The 22,001-nt window shown below is 42.5% G+C and overlaps 1 protein-coding gene across 5 annotated transcripts in view; it reads right to left on the minus strand.

The window, feature by feature from the left end:
- Positions 1–22,001, minus strand: part of LOC126427382 (uncharacterized) — a 420,537-nt gene that overhangs the window by 178,977 nt on the left and 219,559 nt on the right. For all 5 annotated transcript variants that reach the window (XM_050089736.1, XM_050089734.1, XM_050089737.1 and 2 more), the window contains one exon: positions 13,295–13,461. In XM_050089736.1, the coding sequence (XP_049945693.1) occupies positions 13,295–13,461 (167 nt within the window). The remainder of the gene's footprint in view (positions 1–13,294; positions 13,462–22,001) is intronic.

Consider the following 22,001-nt stretch of genomic DNA (forward strand, 5'->3'; position numbering starts at 1 on the left):
GAATGCAATAAGGCTGAAAGTCGCGTGGCCTGTCACGTGACTCTCGCTCCGCCTACTGCTCGAGTTTCATCTGCCTCCTGCACTCAATCTGCCCGTGGCGTCTGTTTTAAGTAGTTGACGTTTTGTCTGTGCGTCGGAAAATGTTGAGTGTACAGAAAGAACAGCGTGTTAACATCAAATTTTGTTTCAAACTAGGAAAATCTGCAAGTGAAACGTTTGTAATGTTACAACAAGTGTACGGCGATGATTGTTTATCACGAACACAAGTGTTTGAGTGGTTTAAACGATTTAAAGATGGCCGTGAAGACACCAGTGATGACACTCGCACTGGCAGACCATTGTCAGCAAAAACTGATGCAAACATTGAAAAAATCGGTAAGCTTGTTCGACAAGATCGCCGTTTAACAATCAGAGCAGTGTCTGAGTTAACAGGAGTTGACAAGGAAAGTGTTAGGCAGATTCTTCATGAAAGTTTCAACATGAACAAAGTGTGTTCAAAAATGGTTCCAAAGTGTCTCACAATTGAACAGAAGGAACGCCGAAGAATGATTTGTTCTGACATCCTGGAAAACATTGAAAGTGATCCCACCTTCTTACAAAATGTTATTACTTGCGATGAATCGTGGTTTTTTACTGACGATTCCGAAACTAAACGCCAATCGATGCATTGGAAAACTCCTGGTTCTCCACGACAAAAAAAAGCACGAATGTCAAAATCGAAATTCAAGGCAACGATGATTGTTTTTTTTTTTGGACATCAAAGGGATTGTGCACATTGATTGGGTACCAGAGGGACAAACAGTGAATCAGCATTACTACATTAGCGTCCTGGCTACCCTACGTGAGCGAGTACGGAGAAAACGGAACGATTTGTGGAGAAAAAAGTCATGGATCCTTCACCAAGACAATGCTCCAGCTCACAGTGCGTTGTCAGTGAAGACGTTTTTGGCAAAACACAACATACCCATCTTAGATCATCCACCCTACTCACCTGATTTGGCCCCCTGTGACTTTTTTCTTTTCCCTAAAGTCAAGTCAGCTTTGAAAGGAACTAGATTTGAGACTGTTGAAGCAGTAAAAGAAAAAGCGACGGAAGTAATGTATGGACTTACCGAAAATGATCTGCAGCATTGCTATGAACAGTGGAAAATTCGTATGGAGCGGTGTAGAGACCGAGGAGGAGAGTACATTGAAGGAGATAACATGAAATTGTAAATAAATGTTTTTTCCAGCATCAGTCCGGTTTTTTTCTAGCCGCACCTCGTATCTTTTAGTGATAAAATAAATTAATTGGATAGATAAAAAAATGCAGTCTCAAACAATTAGACAGTGAAATGCCTAGCACAGCACTGCCATGTTCAAAACAACCTTCACGTTGAGTACAGTTTCGCTTTACAGATGGACAAAGTTCTTTTGCATAATTGGTAAGAACCTTCCAAGTCCACTGCCTGGAGGAGTTGGAGGTGGGACGAATCACATATAAGGGGTGCAACAAATGAATCCGCATCTCAAAAAAGTGGGGGTGTACCGAGTCTCATGTGAATGTGGGAAAACCTATACGGGTCACACGATCCGTACTACTGAAGACTGCTGCGAAGAAGAACATAGGCACCACATCCACTTACTGCAGAATGAACATTCCCTGAGAATGAACATTCAACAAATTATCAGCAAACGAACATCTCGGCCGACGCAAACAAAATTTTGGGACTCACTTTTAAAGAAGCTATTGAAATATGTGTGACCGATAATTTAATAAATAGGGACATGGACTTCCAACTAAGTAATACATGGGAGGCAGTACTTAGCTCAATCACAGGAAATCAGATGTGAGATGTGATGCAGAAAGCAGCAGGCACACAACATAGGTTCCCCCTCCACCCCCAACCACCCACCCACCGCTGCAACCACATGTCCCCCTGCCACTGAGCACGGCGTGGAGCCTGCGAGGCCAGAACTGTAGACCTCCAGGTAAAATGGTGGTTTGAAAAGATCTCAGAACGGAATAGAAAACAAGTACTTGATTCACTGAAACTTTTTTTTATTTTTCAATGTAATGTGCTTGTAGATTAATGCATTTGGTCCGACTACGTTCCAGTGCCTTGATCCCATCTCGAAAATGAGTTTCCTCCAGGCCTGCAAAATAGTTGTCAATTCTGGCTATCAATCGCTTGAAGTGAATCTTCATCCAACAAAAAAAAAATTTCAGTTTCGGGAAGAGATGGAAGTCTGACGGAGTCATTACAGGTGAATAAGGCGGGTGTGGCAACAATTCATAACTTAGTTTGTGTAATTCCGATATGTCCATTCTCACGCGTTTTTGATTTAGCGTCAAGAGTCATGGTACCCACCGTGCAGATAGCTCTTTTCATTTCTAATTCTTCAGTTAAAATGTGATACACCCTTACAGATGACATCTGGAAAGCATGAGCACTTTCAATCGGCAATTCTCCGTTACCATTTTGTGCACTTTTGTGATGATTTCTGGAGTAGTGACACATCTTGGCTTACCACTGTGTGGATCATCACCTAAGCTCTCCCGACCACATTTAAAATCATTTGGTCACTTGGCAACAGTTGAATATGAAGGAGAAGAGTGCCCCAGTGTATTCTGGAAATCGGCAAGAATGTCTTTTGCTTTCATACCTTCCTTTACGAAGTACTTAATCACTGCTCGAATCTCTATTTTTTCCATCTTTGCAAATCACTACGCGGGAACAACAAGAGAGGCACATCACTGCCACTGACGTGGCACGCGTTTACAGGCAACAGTCCATTGAATATCACATGAACAACTCGTTGCACTAGCACTGACCTCTCGTGGTGATTCCGAGAACTTTTGAAACCACCCTCGTATATATACCGGGGGTGCAACGCAGCCCACGACTCCATCAGTACCACCAGACAACAGCGCAACGGTCGTTCACCGGGATATGGTGGACCTCCAGTGATCGCATCAGGCAGTACACCCGAGAACCTCGGAAGAAATCAAAGTTCGCCGTTTGAGAGGATACGTGATGTTATTTTAAGGATTCTGTAGTGCAAGTGCGCGTATCAGTACAATGTTGCACCCCCTCTGGCCTCGATATGTGGAATGATTCAGTCGGGAAGGGTGTCATAAAGCTGTCGTATCCTCCCACGAGGCCGTCTGGCCCACAGGTGTCACAACTGGTCTTCGATGTCCCGGATAGTCACATTGCGACAGAGTTTACAGTGAAGCTGGTCCCGTACACTTTCTATCAGGGACAGATCTGTGGATCTTGCTGATAACAGAAATACCTAAACATCGGTCAGACAGTTCACAGAAACGTGTGCCACACGTGGTCAAACAATATTCCGTCGAAAAATGGCATCATGATACTGTAGCATAAGAGGTAACATGTAAGGACACGGGACGTCTTTGACTTCTTGTTGTGCTGTCAGAGTTGTCTCAATCACTACCAGCCGTGACCTCAAGCTATACTTAATGGCTCCATATACCGTGATACCAGGCGTAACACTGCTGTGCATCTCGAAAGCATCAGAAGAATGGAACCACTCCTTAGGACGCAGCCATACCATTCAACACTGTTTATCTGGGGTAGTGCAGAACCTCGATTCCTTGCCGAATACAATGTGACACTATTCGTCGGAAGTTCCACAGTTCCTAGTCTAGAAACCATTAGGGACACATCAGACATTGTGAGAGAGCAGAATGGGGAGTTCTGCAGAACTCACGGAGTTTGAAAGTCGTCAGGTGATAGAGTGTCACTTGTGTCATACGTCTGTACGCGAGATTTCCACACTCCTAAACATCCCTAGGTCCACTGTTTCTGATGTGATAGTGAAGTGGAAACAGGAAGGGACACGTACAGCACAAAAGCGTACAGGCCGACCTCATCTGTTGACTGACACAGACCGTCGACAGTTGAAGAGGGTCGTAATGTGTAATAGACAGACATATATCCAGACCATCACACAGGAATTCCAAACTGCATCAGGATCCAGTGCAAGTATATGAGAGTTAAGCAGGAGGTGAGAAAACTTGGATTTTATGGTCGAGCGGCTGCTCATAAGCCACACATCACACCAGGAAATACCAAACTACGCCTTGCTTAGTGTAAGGAGCATAAAGATTGATCGATTGAACAGTGGAGAAACATTGTGTGGAGAGACGAATCATGGTACACAATGTGGCTATCCCATGGCAGGGTGTGGGTATGGCGAATTCCCGGTGAACGTCATCTGCCAGTGTGTGTAGAGCCAACAGTAAAATTCGGTGGCGGTGGTGTTAAGGTGTGGTCATGTTTTCCATGGAGGGGGCTTGCACCCATTGTTGTTTTGCGTGGCACTATCACAGCACAGGCCTACATTGATATTTTAAGCACCTTCTTGCTTCCCACTGTTGAAGAGCAATTCGGGGATGGCAACTGCATCTTTCAACACAATCGAGCACCTGTTCATAACGCACGGCCTGTGACAGAGTGGTTACATGACAATAACATTTCTGTAATGGACTGGCCCACAGAGAGTCCTGACCTGAATCCTACAGAACACTTTTGGGATGTTTCGGAACGCCGACTTCCTGTCAGGCCCCACCGACCGACATTGATACCTCTCCTCAGTGTAGCACTCTGTGAAGAATGGGCTGCCATTCCCCAAGAAACCTCCTAGCACCTGATTGAATGTATGCCTGCAAGAGTGGATGCTGTCATCAAGGCTAAGGGTGGGCCAACACCATACGAATTTCAGCGCCCCAAACTTGAAAGTCGTTTTCAGCCAGGTGTCTGGATATTTTTGATCACACAGTGTATGTATGTTCAAATTTGAGCCTGTTGACTTTTGTAGCTCTAAAAATCTGCACCTGAAATTAAATTATCTTTGTGTAATTATGATGGAATGCTTTCCCAATGCAGTAGTGATTATGCTGGAATTGGAATGCTTCAACTCAAGCTGAACTTTTAGAAATGAATGTGAAGTGTTTCCTCTGTAAAAAAACTTCGTACATTGTCTCAAAAGATACTACATCTTCTTCTATTGCAAACTTTACAAGACAGGGAACATTACAATACTTCTCACTTTCAGGAATTACAATATTAAAGAAGTTTCAGCACTCTTCTTCTGTTTTGTGTTGATATCATACCATATTATTATACTGTGTGCATTTATTCTGTGGGGCACCACATTATTCAGTTTGGGACAACTCAAGGAGCAAATAAGAAGCCCACACAGGTACCGCATCTCGTGGTGGAACTGCAATTATTGCCCCATCTTGACGACACGCAGCGGTCCTCCATACCCTTGTTCAGTGCAATAACAGGTAACGAGAACTTCCTAATAGCTTCACATCCTTAATCATTAAATAGTTATACTGTTTAGGATCACATCCTTCAAGTCATCAGCTAGGTAGACTACGGGTTATACATCACTCTACCAGAGCGATATGTAACTCCACACCTGATAACTGCAACATCGGGGTAAGTTTCACACTGGGTCACTTTCTTTGCTTCTGAATCTCCCTAATAATACTTGTCATGTCTACTTTATGCCACCTGTAACAAACATTACAGTGGCAAAGTACATTCACCGTACCTAGACTACTATAAAAATCAAAGCCAGGTGGACTACCGTATTTACTCGAGTATAAGACGACCCCCATTTTTTTAACAGTCTCCTTCAGAAAAAATTATTTTTAACATACTGTGACTAATCAAAGTTACAACATTTTACTGGTGTAAGAGATATGCCTAAAATGTTAACATTACACCTGTTCTAAATGTAGGCCATTTACAGGTTGTCTACATTCTGATAATACAAGGAGAAATAAAATAAGCAAAAAGAAATTATTGATATTAATTTTTATCTTCACTGTATCTTGTTTTCTTAGCCTATCATCTGTGGTATTGCTATCATCATCATCATCATCATTATCCTAACAGACAGCTGTGAAAATTATATTGCTGTTGTCACAAATATCTGGCTGTTTCTTCTGAACATGTAGTGACTTCTGAGGTTGTGGTTATTATGGATACAATGTGTCTTGCTACTAAACCTATTGTCTGCCCACCACTCTCTCACTGACTGTGTAGAACCAGCAGCTGACACACCCCCCCAATCTTTCCCGTCACACATCACGGTGAGTGTCAACAACATTGCTGCACCACTGGCAGGCACCTAGACTTTTAGCATCTCCTGCATAAATATACATGTACAGGGTGTTACAAAAAGGTACGACCAAACTTTCAGGAAACATTCCTCACACACAAAGAAAGAAAATATGTTATGTGGACATGTGTCCGGAAACGCTTACTTTCCATGTTAGAGCTCATTTTATTACTTCTCTTCAAATCACATTAAACATGGAATGGAAACACACAGCAACAGAAAGTACCAGCGTGATTTCAAACACTTTGTTACAGGAAATGTTCAAAATGTCCTCCGTTAGCGAGGATACGTGCATCCACCCTCCATCGTATGGAATCCCTGATGCGTTGATGCAGCCCTGGAGAATGGCGTATTGTATCACAGCCGTCGACAATACGAGCACGAAGAGTGTCTACATTTGGTACCGGGGTTGCGTAGACGAGAGCTTTCAAATGCCCCCATAAATGAAAGTCAAGAGGGTTGAGGTCAGGAGAGCGTGGAGGCCATGGAATTGGTCCGCCTCTACCAATCCGTCGGTCACCGAATCTGTTGTTGAGAAGCGTACGAACACTTCGACTGAAATCTGCAGGAGCTCCATCGTGCATGAACCACATGTTGTGTCGTACTTGTAAAGGCACATGTTCTAGCAGCAGAGGTAGAGTATCCCGTATGAAATCATGATAACGTGCTCCATTGAGCGTAGGTGGACGAAACTAAAATGAGCTCTAACATGGAAATTAAGCGTTTCCGGATACATGTCCACATAACATCTTTTCTTTATTTGTGTGTGAGGAATGTTTCCTGAAAGTTTGGCCGTACCTTTTTGTAACACCCTGTATATATTTGTCCAATATTAAAGTCAGTTTGATTCCAAGTGCAAATGGATTCAGGCAATCTGCAGTTTGAACATGGTAAATGCTCATAAAAAGCCAAAGTTCGCAGTATACATTCCCACGGATGGCTGCATGACGATATTTCTGCCTGCTCTTCTACCCTCTAGTTCTCAGCGAAGCTGGGTCGCTGTTCCCCTCTGACTTTTAGTGGCACGCTCGAGAAGCATTGACAGCAATATCTTCTAGGGTGCAGGTCATATGTAACAACGGCAACTAATATATGAATAAAAGATCGCGATCACTATCCAGTCCGATTCTCGAACTTTCACTCATCCTGCTACCTGGTGACATCTATTCGTGCTATTTCCACAATGGGTGTTTCCACTGAAATTTGTCCTCGTAACAATTACTACAGTCAGTTCAATACAATTTATTTCGTTTGCTACACATTTCAACCTGGATTTAATTTTCCTTCTTGTTTCACCTGAATATCACCAAATTGTTCTAAAGCTCTTTAAAAGTTGCTAACAATTTTCTCCGGCATTCTCATACGTGTATAGCAACTGGATTTCTCATCTGTGCCCCACTCGGTAAACCATTGGTTTCTCAGAACCAAATAAAATATTGGCTTGGGATCAGACTCAAGTAATGGGTTTTAAAGGACAAGATTTTCCCCTGAGAATTTTTATTACAAACCTGTTCAAATACAACAAAAGTTGGTAAGTTGATGGAATTTAATGTTATTTCCTCCTGTGTTTCACAAAATTGTCACCGTTTTTAAATCAGAGCATTAGTTTTATTTCAGTGGCTAGTTCTTAGTTTCTCATGGATCCTTTGGACTAGCAACACAGGTCAAAGGTCACGACATTATTCGAACAAGGTCAACATTGTATCGAGTGCTTAGGCATATCGCCAAATCTCAAGCCAATTTTTGAATGCAAGTATTATTTAATACTTCCTACTCTTCAGGATTTTTCAAAATAAGTTTTTATGAAACCTCAACAGCCAAAGCTGCTTCTGTAAATTTAAGTTGACCCCTATACTTATCTTTTATACAATGGAAAAATGCAGCAATCGTTTAATCTATAAATATAAGACAACCCAGTATTTTTCAGATGAATTTGGGAAAAACCCTCGTCTTATAATCAGGTAATACGGTACATGCAACCTGAGCAGCACACTGTAGGCAGATGTAGCAGAATGATGGAGCACTTGTAAGGTGCCTCTAATGTGAGGAAGACATTTTTACCATCATCATCATCATCATCATCATCATTTAAGACTGATTATGCCTTTCAGCGTTCAGTCTGGAGCATAGACCCCCTTGTAAAATTCCTCCATGATCCCCTATTCAGTGCGAACATTGGTGCCTCTTCTGATGTTAAGCCTATTACTTCAAAATCATTCTTAACCGAATCCAGGTACCTTCTCCTTGGTCTGCCCCGACTCCTCCTACCCTCTACTGCTGAACCCATGAGTCTCTTGGGTAACCTTGCTTCTCCCATGCGTGTAACATGACCGCACCATCTAAGCCTGTTCGCCCTGACTGCTACATCTATAGAGTTCATTCTCAGTTTTTCTTTGATTTCCTCATTGTGGACACCCTCCTGCCATTGTTCCCATCTACTAGTACCTGCAATCATCCTAGCTACTTTCATATCCGTAACCTCTACCTTGTTGATAAGGTAACCTGAATCCACCCAGCTTTTGCCCACATACAACAAAGTTGGTCGAAAGATTGAACGGTGCACAGATAGCTTAGTCTCGGTACTGACTTCCTTCTTGCAGAAGAGAGTAGATCGTAGCTGAGCGCTCACTGCATTAGCTTTGCTACACCTCGCTTCCAGTTCTTTCACTATGTTGTCATCCTGTGAGAATATGCATCCTAAGTACTTGAAACCGTCCACCTGTTCTAACTTTGTTCCTCCTATTTGGCACTCAATCCGTTTATATTTCTTTCCCGCTGACATTACTTTCGTTTTGGAGATGCTAATCTTCATACCATAGTCCTTACATTTCTGATCTAGCTCTGAAATATTACTCTGCAAACTTTCAATCGAATCTGCCATCACAACTAAGTCATCCGCATATGCAAGACTGCTTATTTTGTGTTCACATATCTTAATCTCACCCAGCCAGTCTATTGTTTTCAACATATGATCCATAAATAATATGAACAACAGTGGAGACAGGTTGCAGCCTTGTCTTACCCCTGAAACTACTCTGAACCATGAACTCAATTTACCGTCAACTCTAACTGCTGCCTGACTATCCATGTAAAGACCTTTAATTGCTTGCAAAAGTTTGCCTCCTATTCCATAATCTCGTAGAACAGCCAATAACTTCCTCCTAGGAACACGGTCATATGCCTTTTCTAGATCTATAAAGCATAGATATAGTTCCCTGTTCCACTCATAACACTTCTCCATTATTTGCCGTAAGCTAAAGATCTGGTCCTGACAACCTCTAAGAGGCCTAAACCCACACTGATTTTCATCCAATTGGTCCTCAACTAATACTTGCACTTTCCTTTCAACAATACCTGAGAAGATTTTACCCACAACGCTGATTAAAGAGATACCTCTGTTGTTGTTACAATCTTTTCTGTTTCCACGTTTAAAGATTGGTGTGATTACTGCTTTTATCCAGTCTGATGGAACCTGTCCCGACTCCCAGGCCATTTCAGTTATCCTGTGTAGCCATTTAAGACCTGACATTCCACTGTATTTGATGAGTTCCGACTTAATTTCATCCACCCCAGCTGCTTTATTGCACTGCAATCTATTGACCATTTTCTCCACTTCCTCAAATGTGATCCTATTTCCATCATCATTCCTATCCCATTCTACCTCGAAATCTGAAACATTACTGATCGTATTTTCACCTACATTGAGCAACTCTTCAAAATATTCCGTCCATCTGCCCAAGGCATCCACAAGATTCCTAAGCAGTTTTCCTGACCTGTCCAAAATCTTGTCATTTCCTTCTTACCTCCCTTTCGAAGACTGCTAATTACACTCCAGAATGGTTTTCCAGCAGCTTGACCCATAGTCTCCAACCTGTTTCCAAAGTCTTCCCAAGATTTCTTCTTGGATGCTGCAATTATCTGTTTGGCTTTGTTTCTTTCTTCAACATAACTTTCTCTGTCTACGAGTTTTAATAAATTGTCTCTTATTAGTGTATTCACGATAGTTAGGAAGTGCTGCAGTCCGTAGCCGGCCATGAGTCAGAGATCATTGCCCACACTGGCTGGCTGGCTAGGTGACGAAGCGACCATATGTCGCGCATAGTGGAGTGGGGCTCGGAGCTGGACCATAGTAACAAGTGTCAGCCTGGGAAAAATACATGACGGGAAGTACCGCCATCTTGGCGCCAAAATCACCGATTTTGTTTATTTGTATTTAATAATTAAAGTCATTTATGACAACACGAATACTAGGAGGAGCCTCTGGATGTTTAAAACTATTTATCATAATTTTTCCTCGTTAAAATTCACACCTGTTCATTAACAAATGCGTATCTTAGTAAGTACGAACTCGATCGGAAATCCACGAACTGTGAGGAAACTAGTAAGAGATACGGACTGCGCGCCAAAGTCGGCAGTAGGCGTTAAGAGCTCTTCCTGTCTTGTTCGACGGTAGCCGTGCTCCCCGTTACGAGTAGTTTCTGACACAAGTGTTTCATTATTGATCTAATAGGAATAAAAGTGATATTACGGCATTCTGAATGTTAATTTCGAGTAAATAGATACCCCAAAGTTGATCGACAGCAATTTCAGATAATTGGCTTCCACCGACAGAGACATCCAATGTGCCAATGGAGAATCTGCACAGGACGACATTTACGAGAGCTGCACCGCACACAGGTAGGCACCGCACACCGAGGCAGATTGAGGAAGGTCCGACTTACACTCACAAATTCCGGGTGGAAATGCTGACCAGTTATGCTGTACGTCACATATACCACCCTCTACAGACTCGAGGCTAAGCTGAGTAATAACAGTGTCAGTTTAGAAGCGAGGGGATCTTGCACACTGCGCAGTACACTGCACCTGGCACATCACCCCACATTAATTTAACTTTCTCAAAGAGAGTTTATGTAGCCCACAATTTATATTACTGTCTATCACAAGAACTATCCAATATGCCTGAGCAGTTAAAAGTTCCTCTTGCTTAAATACTGAATTTAATAAGATTTTCACATATTGCACAAATGTTCTGCTTAAGCAGATCTACAAATCTTAACTAAAATTTAAACAACGGAAAGTCCATGTTGGAATACCAACATTATTACGAAAAGGGATAGTTTGCTACTCACTGTAAAGATGACATGTTGAGTTTCAGGCAAGCACAAAGAAAAGACTGTTGTGCACTGAGCTTTTTGTTGTGCCTGTCTCCAACTCAACATGTCGCCTTTATGGTGAGTACCCTCTATCCTTTTCACAATATTGCTAACTAAAATTTATGATCAGAGGCAACACACTATATAAACCAGTGCAGCGATTCTCTCGCCTTCCCGACTTCAGTAGCTCACTGCAGTCACACTGAAGTTCTCCACTTTAATGGCAACCCTTTTATTTACATTACAGACTACGCTTGTGAAATTTAATTTTTTCCAATAAATGTTGATGTTGTTAATATTAACAGGAATTATGGTTCTGAGCATTGCACAGAGCCACAAAGTGGAACTATTCTAATTATTTAAAATAAAAAAGATAATATTGCTACACTAACATAAATACAAAAATGTAATCATCATTGGGTAATTTGCACCTAGTTTTGTAAGCACTAAGTCTTCATTAGACACGGTAGTCAAAAATTATTTTATTTTTTATTCTGCGTTCAGAGCAAGCTCGTACCAACCCTAGGGTCCAGCACTCCAGCTCATATAGTTCATTCACAGTGCTATGACAAACCACAACACACTTTCGCTGTCTACCGCGAAATGAAATGATCGTACGGCATCATCGGCCGGGATGTCCCAGTCAGCTTCGGTCGCCAAATGCGAGTCTTATTTCATTTGGCGCCACAATGGGCGACCTGCAGCCAATGATGGGGATGAAATGATGATGGGGACAACACGACACCCAGTCCACGGGAGGAGAAAATCTCCCACCTGACCGTTATTCGAACCCGGGCCGAGGCATGGGAAGCAAGCACATTACCACCCAGCTAAGCAGGTGGACTGCCTAACGCGGGGATTACCTCACAGTCGATATCGTCAGTGAAGCACTGACCGTCGTGTGTATAACGACGGCCTTACAATAACTCGATGAGCCAGTAATGAGCGTGCTTTAGTTAACATCATTACCACCACCAGCAGCCAAGCAGTCACTCACTAACAAGCTACTTATATGCTGCAGTCCAATCACTAGAGCACCGACCGAGTGGCTGAAGTAACTGGACAACTGTTGCACACTGCCCTACTGAGGTAACAGTGTATGTGGTTTGAGGTTTACGGGCACTAAACAGCACGGTCATCAGCGCCCAAACGCATAGAAACAAGAACACATGCGGTGAAGGGACGAAGACGGACAGCGAACAAGGAGAACGGCTAGAAGACACAGACCTGACGCAGTTCCAAATCCTCACATACAGAGGCAAAACAAGAGGAGGAGAAACGCACTAAAAAAGGAAAGGAAAAGAAAACAGAAATCGAAGTGAATCGAGTAGGTAATCGTGCTGAGGTAACAGCCAGACACCACCAGTTCAGCATCTGACAGACAACCGTCGCCAGCCACCCCCGCGCTACCCAGTACTAATGTCAGAGTCTAGTTGCAATGCCACAACCGTCAGCCGCCACTGCCGTCACCAAATCGGTGTTACACACATCTCACACAGCATCGCTTCGGCCAGAGCCGACTGTACCACAACTGGGGTACCACGACATAGCCTCAGTGCACACGAGCCGGAAGTCGACTTCCGATCACACTCGCGGGATGCCGACACCTGAGCGTCTCCGGCAAGTGTACCTGAGATCGTGCAGTTAATAAGCACACTGACCCAGCTGTCTGTGTCTCACCAGCCAGTTCCCGTATTCGACAGCTGTTGTTTGAACCTAAAACACCTGGGTCCAGCAGCCACCCCAACCTGACACCAGAAAAACAGATCTCGACCCCTCCGGTAGCAGTTATTACAGACCGGACCTCGACAACAGTGACGAATTATTTATATGTTAGTGCTGCTCCGTCACAAATGCACAGGGTAAAAATAAATAAATAAAGGAGCTTCACAAGGGTAACGAAAGGGGGAAGGAGGGAAGAAGTGGTCTACGGCAGTTGGCAACGTGCGCAGGCACACAGAGAGAGAAATCTGCAGTCACAAGTGAGCCGTACTCACCAAATGTCCAGTAGTCCGTCCTGTTGTCATCCTCCTGTGACAGCCTCTTGAAACACGCCTCACTGGCCAGGATGCTCTTAATGAGCATCTGGCACTGCCACCTGTAGTTCTTGTAGTACGGGCAGTGCCTTATGCAGTACGCGTAGATCACCGATAACGGTACGTGCCTGTAAAATCCGAAGTTGAATAAATTTTTTCACAGACACAGCCCCTTTGACTGTTCAGAGATGTCACTAAACCCGCCTAAAGATATAAACAACCGTGCACGAGCAACACCTATTAGATGGAGGGGGACCGACAGCTGATCGGTTCCAGTCATTCCACCAGGAAGGAGGTACAAGGCTCGTGTTGTCTGTAGTTCAACCACGACTAGACGGTCAATACCTCAGTTCGATCGTGTCCACATTGTTACTTCGTGCCAGGAAGAGCTCTTGACAAGGGAAGTGTCCGGGCGTCTCGGAGTGAACCGAAGTGATGTTGCTCAGACATGTAAGGCATGCAAAGAGACAGGAACCGTCGATGACGTGCCTCGCTCAGGCTGCCCGAGGGCTACTACTGCAATGGATGACGGCTACCTACGGATTATGGCTCGGAGGAACCCTGACAGCAATGCCACCGTGATGAATAATGCTTTTTGTGCAGCCACAGGATGTCGTGTTATGACTCAAACTGTGCGCAATAGACTGCATGATGCGCAACTTCACTCCCGACGTCCATGACGAGGTCCATCTTTGCAACCACGACACCGTGCAGTGCAGTACAGATGGGCCCAACAACATGCTGAATAGACCGTTAACTATTGGCATCACGTTCTCTTCACCGATGAGTGCCGCATATGCCTTCAAGCAGACAATCGTCGAATATATGTTTGGAAGCAACCCGGTGAGGCTGAGCACCTCAGACACACTGTCCAGCGAGTGCAGCAGGTTGCAGGTTCCCTGCTGTTTTGGAGTGGCATTATGTGGGGCTGAAGTACGCTGCTGTTGGTCACGGAAGGCGCCGTAACGGCTGTACGATATGTGAATGCCATCCTCTGACAGTTAGCGCAACCGTATCGGCAGCATATTGGTGAGGCATTGGTCTTCATGGACGACAATTCACGCCACCACCGTGTACACCTTGTGAATGACTTCCTTCAGGATAATGACATCCATCAACTAGAGTGGCTAGCAAGTTCTCCAGAAATTAACCCTATCAAACGTGTCTGGGATAGATGGAAAAAGGCTAATTATGGACGACATGACCCACCAACCACTCTGAGGGATCTACACAAAATCGCCATTGAGGAGTGGGACAATCTGGACCAAAAATGCCTTGATGAACTTGTGGATAGTATCCCATGACGAATACCGGAATGCACCAATGCAAGAGGATGTGCTACTGGGTATTAGAGGTACCGCTGTATACAGCATTCTGGAACACAGCTCTGAAAGTCTCACTGTATGGTGGCACAAGATGTAATGTGTGGTTTTCATGACCAATGAAAAGGGCGGAAATTATGTTTATGTTGATTTCTATTCCAATTTTCTGTACAGGTTCCAGAATTCTCGGAACAAAGGTGATGCAAAAGTTTTTTCGATGTGTGTACTTGAAACACATTAATTTCACCAGCAATTAGCTAATTTCAAAATAACATGTTACAGAGCGTTAGATAACAAGAACTGGTTTTAAACATGTGACACGACAACAATAAGTGGCCCTGATCCCTTCTTGTGCCATATACTTGAAAAAGGATTGGGTCGCCATAGGAGAAAGCTCAGTGTGCAGCCTTGTTTATGCAGCCCAGGGGTCTGACACTCAAGCATAACAAACGTGTTTGACACAGTACGGATGGGAACCGCCAACCCATCCAACTACTGGAGCTTGACGGACATCACTTATGGTAGTGTTCCTCATAACAGGCTGGGTCGTCCACTTGTTTCAGACATCTATGTTGACAAGGACCAGCAGGCATTTGCAAGGGGTCTGACAAAAGAGGTTATAACGGTTGTCCGGAAAGTAAGGACGAATTTGAATTTTGCGTCATTTTGTCATATGACGGTAGGCAGCCACGGTTTTTTCCTGTTTGTTATCTGCGATCCTTCCCGTTAGTAGCCTGATAGCTTTTGTGTCACGAGCATTGTTGTTTGATGTTTATTTTCATCATGGAGTGGATGAAAACTGAGCAATGTATCCCAGTGATAAAAAGTTATTACAAAAACCGTGAAAAGTCCCTCAGCAACCGTTTGTGAATTGCCTTTGACACTCGGACGTGATGCCGCTCCTACCGAATCACCAGTTTGGAAGTTGATCCAAAAGTCTGAGACCACAGGTTCTGTTTCAAATACACATCCCATGAAATAATTACTCTGCTGAATGAAAAGTTTCCCCAAAAAATTCTCTCTTTGCATGGCATCCAGGAATGACCTGTCAGATCATGCAATGTTATGCCTTGTGACTTTTTTTGGTGGGGATTTGTGATATCAAAAGTGTATGTGAACAAACCACAAACAATACACCAACTGAAGGATGAAATTAAAATTATTATTAACAGCATCTCACCAGATGTTTGTGAACATGTCATCGAGAACTTCATTGCTGTGAGGCCTTGGGTGGTCATATAGAGGAAAAAAATTTTCACACATAAATGAGAGAACTTACTTAATGTGTTTGTAAAAAATATTAAATTCTCAATAAATTTTATATGTTTTACAGCACTTTAATATTCGTCCCAACTTCCCAGACATCCTCTGTCTGTGTACCTACAAAGTGCAGCTGCTTTGGGTGGACTTTTGAAAAACATTTCTTTCTCCAATGATTTTACTTCTCATGCTTAACGGTGTGTGCGGGTGGGTGGGGGAGGGGTTGGTGATTTGTGTCGTAGAGTGTTGAATATGAATGCAATAGGAGTGTTAGAGTGGTTGAAAGCTTTAGTGACAGCTGATTTGACTTTTTGTTTCAATGTTCTGTGGAAGGTATCATCAATAAGCGAGAGAAAAGGAATTGGGTGGTATTATTAACACCTTTTCACTCACTTATCTATGAACCCCTCCACAGAACATTGAAACCAAAAGTCAAATCAGCTGTCACCAAAGCTTTCAACCACTCTAACACAGCTAATACGTCCATAGACATACACGCATATAAACATCATGAAAAGAAATTGGTTTTGAATATATACTTTGTAAGGTTGGCAACATGTAGACAAACAAACCAAAGAGGAGGAAACAAATAATGAAGCTACAATATTCACGTTGCTAAAAGCACAGCGTTCAAACAAATAGCTATACTTAGTGGTAAAAGAAAAACAACACACCACAAAAAAAGCAGGAGAAACATGGTGAACAGTGTGAAAAACTTTGGAATACAAAATTGAGCTTGTGTGTCGGAAATATAAGTGGTAGTGCAATCTCCAGACCAGATGAGAGGAAACGCATATCACAGCACACTTTACTAATTTACATAAAAAAACACTAAGTGAACTGTTTGATAATATAAAAATAACAAAACTGTATCATTACAGATACCACAGAGAATGCCTTTCAGCAACAAAAAGGTGAAACGTGCCTGGGAAAAATAAATGAAGTTGCAGCAAGAAAAGGCAGTTTTATTTACAAAATAAGTATTCCTGTACTTGCCACGCAAACATACTATAGGTTTTGTAAGTTGTAAAAATACTTTACAGACACCACGATTGTTATATGCTTCTATTAGTCAGCATGTCATGAATGACAGTACAGCGTGGAGTTAATGAATATGGTGTTCCACTTTCCCACAGAATGTCATAATAACAAATATCCAAACTGTCGGGACCTAAATCTAGAACAACACAGTGCAACCCATATTTGGTTTTGAGGGATGGTACGACCACTACACCTGTATACTTGTTATACTGATTTCATTCCAGATACAAAATCTTACATATGTGGGTGTAAGACATTACACTATTCAATGAGAATACACATAGTGACTTCAGTTACACATGTTGTCCTGCATTACAACCACTGCACAAAAACAGTGACGCACTGTCAGAAGGAAGTGCACACTACAGGCTTCCTGCAAACGCAGTTCTAGTGTGGTACGGTTACACCAGCATTTCACATTTGCAATGGATTATCTTGCACTTACGTTAACCTGTGATCTAACAATGTTAATGAATTAAACATGTTACCTTGACAAATGTACTCCCAAAATTTCATTACTCAACATTAATTATCTTGTGTCATCGTCCCCCCCCCCCTCTCCAGTCAGTGTATAAATCATTCCAATGTGTGCAGCATCCATAACACCTCCAAGACCTTCCCAGATGTCGATCCCACCATGGAGCCACTAACATATGATGTAGCCTTACCTCCAACTCTTGACATCAGCAACGAAACCTAAAAGTAATTTTCTCTCTCTCTCTCTCTCTCTCACACACACACACACACACACACACACACACACACACACACACACAGGGTGGGGGGAGGGGAGTGGGAGAGAGGGGGGCATGTTGCCATTCACAGACACACCTAAAGAAATAATTACGTTATAATAGTCTTTATGTTAATAACTCCTTTTATGTAATATATCTTTCAAAATTTTACATGCAATTTTAAATAAAACAATTCACTTTTATACCAATGCAAATGAAAGAGAAGGTTGTATACATGGAAGAAGCCTGGAGATACTGACAGGTTTCAGATAGATTACATAATGGTAGGACAGAGATTTAGGAACCAGGTTTTAAATTGTAAGGCATTTCCAGGGGCAGATGTGGACTCTGATCACAATCTATTGGTTATGAACTGTAGATTAAAACTGAAGAAACTGCAAAAAGGTGGGAGTTTAAGGAGATGGGAACTGGATAAACTGACTAAATCAGAGGTTGTACACAGTTTCAGGGAGAGCATAAGGGAACAATTGACAGGAATGGGGGAAAGAAATACAGTAGAAGAAGAATGGGTAGCTTTGAGGGATGAAGTAGTGAAGGCAGCAGAGGATCAAGTAGGTAAAAAGACGAGGACTAGTAGAAATCCTTGGGTAACAGAAGAAATATTGAATTTAATTGATGAAAGGAGAAAATATAAAAATGCAGTAAATGAAGCAGGCAAAAAGGAATACAAACGTCCCACAAATGAGATCGACAGGAAGTGCAAAATGGCTAAGCAGGGATAGCTAGAGGACAAATGTAAGGATGTACAGTCTTATCTTGCTAGGGGTAAGATAGATACTGACTACAGGAAAATTAAAGAGACCTTTGGAGAAAAGAGAACCACTTGTATGAATATCAAGAGCTCAGATGGAAACCCAGTTCTAAGCAAAGATGGGAAAGTAGAAAGGTGGAAGGAGTATATAGAGGGTCTATACTAGGGCAATGTACTTGAGGGCAATATTATGGAATTGGAAGAGGATGTAGATGAAGATGAAATGGTAGATACAATACTGCGTGAAGACTTTGACAGAGCACTGAAAGACCCGAGTCGAAACAAGGCCCCGGGAGTAGACAACATTCCATTAGAACTACTGACTGCCTTGGGAGAGCCAGTCCTGACACAATTACCATCTGGTGAGCAAGATGTGTGAGACAGGCGAAATACCGCCAGACTTCAAGAAGAATATAATAATTCCAATGCCAAAGAAAGCAGGTGCTGACAGATGTGAAAATTACTGAACAATCAGTTTAATAAGTCACGGATGCAAAATACTAACGCGAATTCTCTACAGACGAATGGAAAAACTGGTAGAAGCCGACCTCGGGGAAGATCAGTTTGGATTCCATAGAAATGTTGGAACACGTGAGGCAATACTGACCCTACGACTTTTCTTAGAAGCTAGATTAAGGAAAGGCAAACCTACCTTTTTAGCACTTGTAGACTTAGAGAAAGCTTTTGACAATGTTGACTGGAATACTCTCTTTCAAATTGTAAAGGTGGCAGGGGTAAAATACAGGGAGTGAAAGGCTATTTACAATTTGTACAGAAACCAGATGGCAGTTATAAGAGTCGAGGGACATGAAAGGGAAGCAGTGGTTGGGAAGGAAGTGAGACAGGGTTGTAGCCTCTCCCCGATGTTATCCAATCTGTATATTGAGCAAGCAGTAAAGGAAACAAAAGAAAAATTCGGAGTAGGTATTAAAATCCATGCAGAAGAAATAAAAACTTTTGAGGTTTGCCGATGATGCTGTAATTCTGTCAGAGACAGCAAAGGACTTGGAAGAGCAATTGAATGGAATGGACAGTGTCTTGAAAGGAGGATATAAGATGAACATCAACAAAAGCAAAACGAGGATAATGGAATGGAGTCGAATTAAGTTGAGTGATGCTGAGGGAATCAGATTAGGAAATGAGACACTTAAAGTAGTGAAGGAGTTTTGCTATTTGGGGAGCAAAATAACTCATGATGGTCGAAGTAGAGAGGATATCAAATGTAGGCTGGCAATGGCAAGGAAAGCGTTTCTGAAGAAGAGAAATTTGTTAACATCGAGTAGTGATTTAAGTGTCAGGAAGTCGTTTCTGAAAGTATTTGTATGGAGTGTAGCCATGTATGAAAGTGAAACGTGGACGATAAATAGTTTGGACAAGAAGAGAATAGAAGCTTTCGAAATGTGGTGCTACAGAAAAATGCTGAAGATTAGGTGGGTAGATCACATAACTAATGAGGAGGTATTGAATAGGATTGGGGAGAAGAGAAGTTTGTGGCACAACTTGACTAGAAGTAGGGACCGGTTGATAGGCATATTCTGAGGCATCGAGGGATCACCAATTTAGCACTGGAGGGCAGCGTGGGTGGCAAAAATCGTAGAGGGAGACCGAGAGATGAATAGACTAAGCAGATTCAGAAGGATGTAGGCTGCAGTAGGTACTGGGAGATGAAGAAGCTTGCACAAGATAGAGTAGTATGGAGAACTGCATCAAACCAGTCTCAGGGCTGAAGATCATAACAACAACCAATGCGAAATAATTTAAAATATTTAATTACCTGGCTGAAAAGGCCAATGTTCACCTTCAAACAGCCCACTCTTCCCCTTATGGGGACGGAGCTTTGCAGTTGAAAACTTCCAACAGTGCTAGCACCTGGTAAGGATCTTCTTTCACCTTGACAACCATATTCTTCCAATTTCTGTCAACATAGCATCATCACCCACGAAAAGCCTAATGATGCTTCTGAAGTTATCCAATTGGGCATCTACACATATTGCAAAAAGTAACAGTCCTAACACACATCTGACAATTTTTCTTATTTTCCGTGACAAGCTGCGCTCAGTTGGCTAGGAATTTTCCAATGCAGCGATCGGCGGCATCCATAGTGAGTGGTGGGATGGAGACAGTGCTCGTGTCATTCACCTTGGGACTGTCCGACATTTCAGCAGTAGAGACACAGAGAATGACAGAGCACTACGAGCTCACATACAATACTTTTGTCACAAATGCCGAGTCTCGATGTCACAATATGGCAGACATTTCATTGCTGCCGAATGGCAATACGAACTGGCAATGGGTTACAGCCTATGACAGGAAACATTCTAGAGGGGCGCCAGCAGACCATGACAAAGAAGCAAGGGCATCTTAAAACATTACCATTTTAAGAAATGCTGTCATAGGGATTTCAAGACCTCCAACACATCAACAAACACACCGTTTACAGATATGTGTCGAGTCTGTGAGGAAAATGAAAAATTTCTTCCATATAAATTGGTGGTGATTCAGGAGATGAAAGACAGGAACTTACGACAACAGGAAGACTTTGCACGTGAACTTTGAAAATGACCCGAATGCAATATTATTTATGAGCAATGAAGCACATTTTCACTTAAATAGGTCAGTTAATAAACATAAATACAGGTTCTTGGCCACTAAAGAGCCTTGTTCAGTTCACTGAAGACCTTTTCACTGCCCACTGCTTCTGCCGGTGCAATTCAGCCTAGTTTTCTGAGGACAATGGTATAATAGTGACAGTGACAACTGAACGTTACATTCGTGGACTGTACAGTCTTTCTGCCAGAATTACAGAGGTGAACCGTAAACAAGAGACGTGCTTATTTTCAATAGCAGGGTGCCACATTGCACACTGCAAATGTTTCTGGGGTAACTGTGAGGAATACATTCCTCGGATGCCTCATTTCGTGTTCTGGTGATGTGTGACATCACCAAACTTGTCCGCTTGTAACTTCCTTGCACAGGTATTCTAAAAAACTTGTCTATTTTAACAAATTGGAAAGTTTCACGGAGTTGAAAGCTGCCATTAAAGACGATGTGAGTTCGACTTGCATGACCGAAGACTTTACCAGAGTAATAATTAACTTCTTGCGGAGTGTTGTAAACTGTATTTGAGAGAATGGCCACCATTTGGATGACATAATTTTTCTCAAGTGTCTATGTCAATCAAACAGAATCTGTCAACCTACGATTCTGTATTAAAAAAAAGTTAATTTTTATAAAAATCAGTATACTACTATGCATTTGGAAACTTTTTCCTGGTATTCATCCCATATGTACCTCTATCCTGACCATTTCCTGCGACTCCATACTACTATGGAAAATATTTCCTAAGATTTAAAGAGAGGTTTCCCTGGCAGGGAGCTTAACATCAGGATAATAATAATAATAATATTAGCACCAGAGACTGTAGTTGTGTGTGTGAGTTGCATTTGCATTACTGTGGGTATGTTGCCTACTGTCAACGAAGGCCTTTTTGGACAAAAGCTTTTCTCACAGTCTTTTTGTTGTGTCCATCTGTGACTCAG

Source organism: Schistocerca serialis, chromosome 11 (assembly GCF_023864345.2).
Source record: "Schistocerca serialis cubense isolate TAMUIC-IGC-003099 chromosome 11, iqSchSeri2.2, whole genome shotgun sequence".
Classification (NCBI taxonomy): domain Eukaryota; kingdom Metazoa; phylum Arthropoda; class Insecta; order Orthoptera; family Acrididae; genus Schistocerca; species Schistocerca serialis.